Raw genomic sequence first — 9,996 nt, forward strand, 5'->3', positions numbered from 1 at the left:
AGTGGAAAGGTCGACTCACTGTTACTTTATCCCACTCCCACTGCAGTAAAGGCGGCCAAGATGTCTCCCAGGATTCATCAGAGCAAAGAGAATCCAGCTTCCAATAACTGGGAATGTGTTCTTGATCCAGTGACACCATGCAAGTTGACCATCCAAAGGAATCCAGCCGCACCACGGAAGGAACTGAAGAGGTCAAGAAGTACAAGTAGACCTGAGAACAGCAGCCCTGCTTCAGTCACTCCAAAAAGCCGCCTGGCCTCCTCATGATGGAACCTTGAGAAATCAGCCATTGGTGGGACAAACAAACTGCTGCTCTTCTTACTGGCTCATGAATATGTTGCCAACTCTCTTGCTCTTACCTCTTCTAATCCTGCCTTGGGCCTTTGCTAAAGGATTCAGATGGCTGCCCCAGCAGACTCATGGCCAGAGGCTCAGGTTAGCCATCTCTTACCTCTTTTGCGATGCATGGCTATTACCTCTTTTCTGTTAACTTGGCTCTGTCATGGTCTCTGAACCATCCTGTCATTCTTGCATGGGGTTACCTGGACCCTGTTCTGTCACACTCATTTTGAATCCCAGGAAAAGACCTCAAGAACTTGTGACCATGAAGATCAATTCAGCTATTTTAACCCCCAGTACCTGCCCCCTTTTGTGAATGGTTAGAAATTCAAAGATGGGACAGAACCTTATTATAAAAACACAGCCTTTGATCCCTCTGCACCAAAGACAATCTCTTTGATGTATGTGGAAACGTAAGACAAGCTTGATCCATTACAACAGGTTATGTCACAGACTCCAACAAGGACAAAAGTACAGTCAATAAAACAATTCCCACATAAACAGCCCTTATCTCTGCTGGGTCTAGGACAAGCTAGTTTTACAATTCTTTGGGGCACCTGGTTCCCCAAAGAAACTGAGGACAACATAGTAATGGCATGTCTTCAGTTGGGTGGCTGGGTTGCCTCCAGGAGGGTGTAACCACATCCTGCTGTGAGTCAGGGGCTTACATCATGTTGACTTCATTGTCTTCAAGCCAGCAAGCCCAGAGTTGAGAAAGGTCCTCTGTCTTGAAATACTTACAGCCAACTCAAACCTTGGGACTGTCCTGCAGGTTGAAGGATTAGTTTCTTACTCTGAGCCTCCCCCATGCATCCTTCTTTCTACTATGAGGGTGCACTCACATCTGTTCTTAATTATGACAGACTGTAGCCTAGTCTCTCTATCTGGTCTTGTTATGTATATGGGGGAATTGACCCAGGAGATGAATGGGCCTGGGACGCTGGATGATTTAGTCTTCTAGAGCCCTATTATGAGACCAGATACCCCACCTAACTAGAGGGGTCTGTTTCCTCAAAAGTTAAATCACTGGGAAAATTTTTGCCTAGTGGGGAAGCATGTCACTTCACCTGTGGAAATCAGCATGTTTGGGCTGGAGGTTTTATGATGGTACCACTCAAAAGGGCTGCTATGAACCAGACTCCCATATACTGTCAAACTATTCTCCCCTCTGACAGAGACAGGATGATGTGGAGCCCCATGTGGAGTGTATTGGCTCTTTGGGAGAATAGCAGGAACTCCACCAAGTTTGCCAGATGACTGTGTACTGGTGCTTTCTCATGGCCTTTTCCTTCCTGCCCCCTCTGGAACAGGGAACAGCCAGAGGATGGGTATGCAAGGGCTGGATATTCAGAGAAAGAAAAAAACACCAGCTGTAAAAATCAGTGACCAGGGAGACAATGACTGGTTCTAGGAACATATAACTCAGTATTCTCTGGTCCAGCCATTAGGACAGGAGATAGGTCCTGGGGCTAGCATACCAACTCTGTATGGTAAACTGCAACATTAGCCACAGACTGTTCTTGGATTTATGAGTAATACAACTCAACACTGCTCTTGAGTTGCTAATTAATCAACAAGACAAGATATTAGTGCAATTTATCAAAACCACTTGACTTGAGACTATTTGCCTTTATGGAAAGTTCAACCTAAGCAGACCAGCAAAGACTGTAGACAACATCACAGATGGAATGACACAGCTTACTTGGGCCCCAATCCAAATTTTGAAGGCTTTGGGACTTCCAGGATTTATTTGGAAGATAGTTTTGGCACTTGGGAGAAATTCAAATGCCTCATAGGTGCTGTGCCTTTTAATCCTGGTTGGTTGCTTGATTCTGTTCTCTCATTCCCTTGGCAGAAAACATCTCTATGCTCATAGAAAGCACAGTTGAGATAAAAACTAACATTTATGATGCGATGGAAACGCCGATAAGCCAAGATGATGTTCTGTGACCCAAAAAGGGATCCTATCATTAAAGCAGGGGAATGTAACGGATGGCCTCGAGAAGCAACAGGCTAACATTCTTGTGATAGCTCACTTTGTCTCTTCCTTCCTGCACTATAAATGGCTTGTAAATTCTGCTGCTTGGGTGAAAAATTCTCCCTCTGGGGGAACTGAGCAAACTCTGTTGAGAAATCAAATTATATATCACTTTGGATTGCTGTGGATTGGGCCAAGGGGAATGGGGGTATAAAAGGCTCAATTCAGCCAAATGGCCTTCAGCCTTTAGACTGTTGTCTGCTGGACTGTTATCTGCATACAGCAAAACTGCTTGTGGCTCTCAGCTTGGTGTTTTCTTCCCTTGATTTCCTCTCTCATGCATATGCTCCATGCTTCTTTGTGATTGATTCTTAAAAGAATTTGCTAAATAGTATATAAAGTGTGTTTTAAATTTTGATTGCCCCCCAATTGCTCTGAATCTTACTACCAGTGTGTAGCAGTATTCATTTCTTCAGATTTGTAATCCTAATTCTCAGTGTAAATCAGTTGAGCTTTTAAATACGTGTGCCCACACATATTAGCCATTTGTTTTCATATAATTGCATGTAACGGTCTTTGTCTTTTTGTTTGTTTGTTAGTTTTGTTTTGCCTTTGTCTTTTTTAGCACTAGGTCACTTGACAGTTTTTTCTTGGTGGCTCCTATAGTAGGAGCTCTGTTAGTGGGTACTAAGATTTTTTTTTTTTTCTTCTGTGAGCTGTCTGGGTTCAGAACCATGTCTTTACACTTATGATCTTTTCTAACTTAGACCTCACTTTTCCAGCTGATAATGAACCTGTTACAAATGGATGGTTGTATTAAGACAACGATATACTAGAAAAGTTTACAGAGAGTCCTGTCTCTTTTTCATTCTTTTTGTTTTTTTGTGGGGTATCCTAGGACACTTCAATTTGTATGTTAATTTTCATTGTTTCATTTGTTTGTGAATTGTTTTAACCTTTTTTTATCATCTGCCTCCTCTCCTATGGAAAACCCAACAAGCCTCCCTCCTAGTTTATTATTTTGTGTCTATGGTTTTGCCTGTATATTGTACCTACACATCACATGTGTACCTGTTGCTGTAGGAGCCCAGAAAAGGGCACTGGATCCCCTGGAACTGGAGTTACAGTGTTGTGAGCTGCCATGTTGGTGCTGGCAACTGAACCTGGACCCTCTGGAAGAGCAGCCAGTGTGTGTATACACTGAGCCTTTTCTCCAGTCCCAACCCTGCTTCTATCATTTTTCCCTTGTGTGTGATTTCCTGAGTTTAACGTTTTTTGCCTGAGCATGAGTAGGACATTCTTTACGGGAACAAGGACAGCATACTTGTTGCATCACTGAAGAAAGTGACACCCCTCCCTCACAGCTGTTGAGCTGTCAGTAGTAGTCCTTTGTGGGAAGAGTGGGGCCTTGTTGTATGTTTTTGATTTTAATTTATGTCTATATTTTGCTATGTAGCTCAAAGTTGCATCTTGCTAGTTTGCCTGAAGCCTGCATTATAGGTATACATCACTAATGTTCACCATCTATGACATTTGCTGTTTAAGATAAGTTTTTACAAGCTTGATTTTCCTTTAAAAAGTCTTTTTATTATTTAAATTTTTCCATTTTACATATCAAGCCCAGCTCCCCCTCCTTCCCCTTCTCTCTCCCCACCTCCCTGCATCCATTTCTCAGAGGGGGTAGGGCCTCCCTTGGGGGAGTCAATGAAGTCTGGCATACCAAGCTGAGGTAGGGTCAAACCCCTTCCCCCTGTATCAACTCTGAGCAAAGTATTCCCACCATAGTATTGGGCTCCAAAAAGTCAGTTCATATACACAGGATATGTCCTAGACCCAACAGATCAAGCCACATAACTGTCACCCACATTCAGAGGGCCTAGTTGGGTCTCATGCAGGTTCTGCAGCTTCTCTGGTCCAAAAGCCCCCCATGTGCTCCCCCCGTACCCAACAGCCTCCTTGATGCTTTCATGTCACATGTGTCTTATTGCCTGCCCTTTTCTGCACAACTCCATGTTTGTGGTCTTTGTAGTCTCATAGCTGCATCTTCACTCCTTTCCCACTTATGTATATACATGTAGATGTTCTAAGTCAGGATCACATATGAGACAACACAGTTTTTTCTCTGAGTCTGGGTTGCTTTTTTCAGTCTAATGCTTTCCAGGTCATCATTTTCCTGCCATCTGTAGATGTACACAAATGATCATCTTCTGAAATTGTCTTTAGTGAGAGTTTCATGCAAGGAATTTTGATCATTTGGCTTCTACTTTTCTACCTAACTCCTCCCAGATACACCTTACCTCCCTACCACAATTTAACCCCCCCCCCCAATAACTGGCAGACTCTAGTTTGAAACTTCCCATATACTTACAGGTGTGGGGCTGTCCAATAGGACATGGTCAACATACCAGGAGTTTGTACAAGCCTACCAAGTTTACTCTCCTAATCTCAGAAGCCTGTCCATTGCTTCTCAGTTAGGGGCAGGGAACCATGAACCCCTTCCCACTCCATGAGAGAATGTTGACTGGCTTGACTTTGTTCAGGCCGGCGGCCACCACAGCTGCTATGAATGGACCTGTGGCCAGAAAATAGATCTATCTATCTATCTATCTATCTATCTATCTATCTATCTTCCTTCCTTCCTCTCTCTTTTCCTTTCTCCCTCCTCCCCCCCCTTTTTCTTTATCCCCAGAGTGTATTTTGCTGCCAGAATGTTATAGTTGTAGAACCATGTACTACTGTAGTGTGAGTAGCTTCTCAGAGACTATCCGTGAAGAAACAAGTCTCTTCTCCAAGCAGCCATTTGCTCAAATAATTCCTCATGTAGAGCTGGAAGTTTATGAGTTCCTACTCGTCCGTGCTGAAATTTTGGCTGGCTTGATCTTGTACAGGTCTTGTACATGCAACCACAGCCTCTATGAGGTCAAAAACTGATAGTTGGAAGAGACTGATAGTTCTTTGTTTTCTACAAAGAAAATACTCTCTACTTTCTCTTTTTTGAAATGGCCATTTTTAGTCCCATCTTTACACTGGTAGAAATATAAATGGCTTAAGGTTAAAATTTAGCTTTTGTGATCTCCTGAGTCAGTCATGTCTTCCTTTGCTTGCTTCCTGTTCTTATTGTCTTTGCAGTTTGTGGGTACCTTTTGAAGTTTTAATTTCATTATATCAATTATTCAGAATTCATGTAATTTAAATTTATTTCCCTTTTCCACTTTTAGAAGTTCTAATTGGTCCTTCAAAAATCATGTCTGGCCACTTTTTGATAGTAGTACTCAACACATTTATATTTGTCATTGACAATTTTAATATTTAAAGTGATTGAGGGACTGGGCATGCTTGTAGTCACAGCATTTGGGAGAAGGCGACAGGAGAATCTCCCCAAGTTTGAGGCTGTATCAGAAGTTCTAGACCAGCAAGGATTACATAGCAATACCTCATCTCAAAAATCAAAGTACTAGGGAGGCAGAGGCAGGCAGATCTCTAAGTTTCAAGGCTAGCCTTGTCTAAACAGCAAGTTCTAGGACATCCAGGGCTACATAGAGAAACCCTGTCTTGAACCCCACCCCCCAAAACTCCAAAGTAAACGATTGAGGGTCATACTGTGTTTGAATCTTGCTGACATTTGTTTATCGTGACTAGTCTGCCCCCTTTTTGTATTATTATTGTTTGTAAGCTTATTTTTGACAGGAACTTATCATTTGGAAATTCCTGAGGCTGATGATACTTCAGAAGCAATTTTCATTTGTTTCTGTGAGGCTCCTGAATGCACATTCTAACAGGACCTCGTTAAAATAAATCCCACTTAGAGAATCTTCTTGAGAAATAAAAGTTCATACTGCTGTTTCTCTCCTTTTCCTTCCCTTCGGCTTTGCTTGTTTGTTTGATTTTTAGTTTTGAAACAGTGTATAACCCTAGCTGGCCTAGAACTTGATATGTAGTTCAAACTGGCTTGAAACTTGGTGTAGACCTCTTGGCTCTGCATCCTGAATGCTGGGAGTGTGGGCTACCCCTTGGCCCACACTTCCTTCTGAGAATCATGCCAAAATAATGAATTCTCAGAATATAGATTAATTTTCCCCTTTAAGAAGCCAAGGCTGTAAGAGCCAAGTTATTTATTTATTTATTTATTTATTTATTTATTTATTTATTTATTGCACAACTTTGTGGGGGAAGAAGGGGCAATTGACAAAAGGTTGACAGACTATGGCATGTGAACCAAATCTACCCCACTGCCTGTTTTTGTAAATAAAGCTTTATTGGAGTACAGCCATGTCTGTTTATTTGCAGGTTGCCTGTGGGACTTCTGCAGGGTGTGGTAGAGTTCAGTTGGGAAGGCAAACATGTCTTCTAACCTATTGCAGAAATAGCTTGCTGAATATCCTGGTTTATGGGGTTTCACTGATCTTTCCCCCCACATGGCTCAAATAGGGCAGAAAGCTGCTTTGTTAAGTGATTCAAATGTAGTGGGCTAAGGAAGGTGGGTTATTTCTCTGACGTGATCATTCAGGCAGTCAGAGTGTGACTGCTTGGTGGATCTGGACGCACAAACTCCTCTAGGGCAAACCTGCCAGTCCTTGAGTCATTCTTCTGAATAGTGGAGTCAGTGTGCTCTCCAGCGCACAGAAGAAAGGGACAGTGCAAAGCACACTTACTTTCTTTGTAAGGGTGTGATCTGAAGGTGGCTTACATCACAGCTGCATACCACATTGAGCAGAACCTAGTCACACAGCGACAAGTGGGGCTGTGCTATGTCCTTCCATAGGCGTCATGGACTCAGCCGGAATCCTGCCAGGAAAACAGAAGAGGACCTACTAAGGGGCTGTGGGTGCAGCATACTGCCACAAGTGACTGGGCTTACTTGCCCCCTGAGAGCCACTAGAAACTTTGACAGCCACCAGTCTTGGTGCACCATATATGTTCCTGAACCTGGTGGATGCTGGAGAGGCCATTAGATTCCTGGAATGGGAGTTACAGACTATTGTGAGCTGATGAGAATGACTCCTGGGTCTTCTGCAAGAATCGCCAAGTGCTCTTAACTGCTGAGCTGTTCCCATGTGTTTGGTTTTGGTTTTGGTTTTTGATACTGGTCTAGAATTAGTGATTCTCTACTTTTAAATCCCCTCTCAGAAAACAATGAATATAATTAGTGGACCTGTTACAAGCTAACTAAGAGCTTGGTAAGTGATTCTGATGTTGAAATGATAATGGAATCTGCCCTGTCTAAAATTGTATCTCCTGGCCACGTGAGGCTAGGGAACCCTTAAAACATGGGAGCTTTGACATGACATTTTAAAAAGTTTTAAAATGCATTTAAAATGACACCTATAATATTAAACAATCAAATGTTTTTAGAACAAATTGGGTTTGGGAATCTGCATTTTCTTTTTCTTCTTTTACTCCTACTTCTCTTTTTGAGAGTTTCTCTGTGTAGCTTTGTTTGTCTTGGAACTTGCTTTGTAGTCTAGGCTGGCCTAGAACTCACAGAGATCTGCCTACCTCTGCCTCCGGAGTGCTGGGATCAAAGGCATGTGCCACCATTGCCTGGCATTTTCAATTTATTTATGTTAAATAAAAATGCAAACTAAGTAGTTTCCAGGAAAACCTGAGATCATTTAGATGTAAAATTCACATTGGATTTTAAAGATTTATTGTTAATGTAATTTTCATATTATTGCCATGTACGATGTATTTTGCTGAACCTAAGCCCTTATGCATGTTAGACAAGTGCCAAGTCACATCCCCAGACTCTTAATGCAATTATTATAACTTTTAAAATTAGGTAAGCTGTTTGCCTTGCATCTCTTACAAGCCGTGCTGCTAGCTTTGATTATAAGTCCATACCTGGCTTACATACTCCAAAGAGGAAGAAATTCCAGTTGTTTAGTTTGCTCCTTGTCTTTTAAACTCTTAAATTAACTTTTCACACAGCATCCAGTCTGGAATTTTGCTTTCATCGATCAACAAAATTGTTTTCTCGGAGTTCATAGTTTATCTCTTCAGATGTAAGATTAATCAAGTGAAGCCTATACTCATGGCTACTTATCATTCTCTGTTGTAACTTGTCACACACAAGCACCCTCAGAGTCTGGCTTTTTCTGCCTTCCTTTTGGACCTCTCAGAGACCCTTCCAAAAACCTTGTGCGCTTTGACAGTTTCAGTTCACAGCATGAGTGGTTTATCTCATCTGAAATAAACATTCGCTTTTAGGTGCCTACCTTTCTTTATTCTTCCTCAGGTCCTACAGCAGACAGTATGCAATCACCTCCTTCTGGCAGATGGTATACCTGTGATAAATACCACATTAGTTACTTTTTTTCCCCTTTTGTTTTTTCAAGACAGGGTTTCTCTGTATTGCTTTGGAGCCTGTCCTGGTACAAGGTTTGTAGACCACAGACTCGAACTCACAGAGATCCACCTGCCTCTGCCTCCCAAGTGCTGTGATTAAAGGCATGCACCACCAACGCCTGCCATTGGTGTGCATACTTAAAGTCTACCTCTAATAATGTACTTTCTCCAACAAAGCCACACTATTTAAGTCTTCCCAAACAGCACCACCTACTGGGGACCAACTATTCATATATGTGAGACCATGTTGATATTAAAACCACACCCAGCATGTTGTAGTTTCTATTGTTAAGTGATACAACGACTTCCCCTGTTAGACTGTAATCCCAGAGGTTCTATCTTATTTTTATTTGTTTGGGTTTGTATCACCAATACTTAGCATAGGATTTAGTTTTATGAATATTTCTTAATCAGTAATTAATCACCCTCCTCCACACAGGCATTCAACTGTGTGCTAGGATTGGATCTCATCACCACCACTGGGCAGTGTTGCCATTAGGTCAATTATTTAGCATCCTGTGTCTCCTTAGTAAAAAAGAGGTAATGACCTTATAGAGTGAACACTTGGATAAATTAGCATAAGTAAGGTATGTAAATGTATGCCTTGGGCAAGGTCAGAATGCAATAAATAATAACTGTCATTATAGCAGTCTAAACTATTTCTCTCTTTCTCTCAGGCAAAAAATCACACGTTATAACTGGATTTCGAAAACCCAGTGTTACAGAAACTAATGAACTGGGAAGAAAAATCCAGTTCTGAGCAGTTACTGAAATCAACAATTACCTGCTTTGCAAGGAACGTCTGACACTCGTTTTGTGACTCTTGTTATTTAAGAGGAGTAACACAAGGCATAGAGTGAGTTTGCTTGAGATGTTTAGAATTCAGGAAGGAAAACGTGGCCTCCATGTTTTAGGACAAACTAATAATAGATCATGTACTAGATCCTGGGGTTGGGAAGTTGGCTACCAATTCAGTTATAGTGGATTGTGGGAAATGAACAGATGAAGTAGGCAACACTGATACATAATAAAATGGACCAAGTAGAGTGAACTGAATATAATTTTAATTGTGCCACTCTTAACATCTTGAGATACCATTCACGTTAGTCTGAAGTTTACAGCTCAGGTGGTTTTTACTGTGTTTACTGACCACTCAAACTCTATTGTCATTAGCCCTCATCCCCCATCACTCTACCTCCTTCAGCTCTCGCTCTCCACTTCCCTTTATTTCCCTGTTCCATGTAGATGTGTCTGGATCCTTTCAACTAGCACACTGATTTCAAGGATATTCTATATTGGCACGACATTCCTTCCAGAATAATATTTAGTTGTGT

The 9,996-nt window shown here is 41.7% G+C and overlaps 1 protein-coding gene across 1 annotated transcript in view; it reads left to right on the forward strand.

Moving 5' to 3' along the window:
* Nup58 (nucleoporin 58) overlaps positions 1–9,723 on the forward strand; it is a 49,551-nt gene extending 39,828 nt beyond the window's left edge. The window contains exon 15 of the mRNA XM_051195580.1: positions 9,340–9,723. Within this exon, the coding sequence (XP_051051537.1) occupies positions 9,340–9,422 (83 nt within the window). The 3' untranslated portion in view covers positions 9,423–9,723. The remainder of the gene's footprint in view (positions 1–9,339) is intronic.
* Positions 9,724–9,996: the final 273 nt, after the last annotated feature.

This window comes from Phodopus roborovskii, unplaced genomic scaffold (genome assembly GCF_943737965.1).
Source record: "Phodopus roborovskii unplaced genomic scaffold, PHOROB, whole genome shotgun sequence".
Classification (NCBI taxonomy): domain Eukaryota; kingdom Metazoa; phylum Chordata; class Mammalia; order Rodentia; family Cricetidae; genus Phodopus; species Phodopus roborovskii.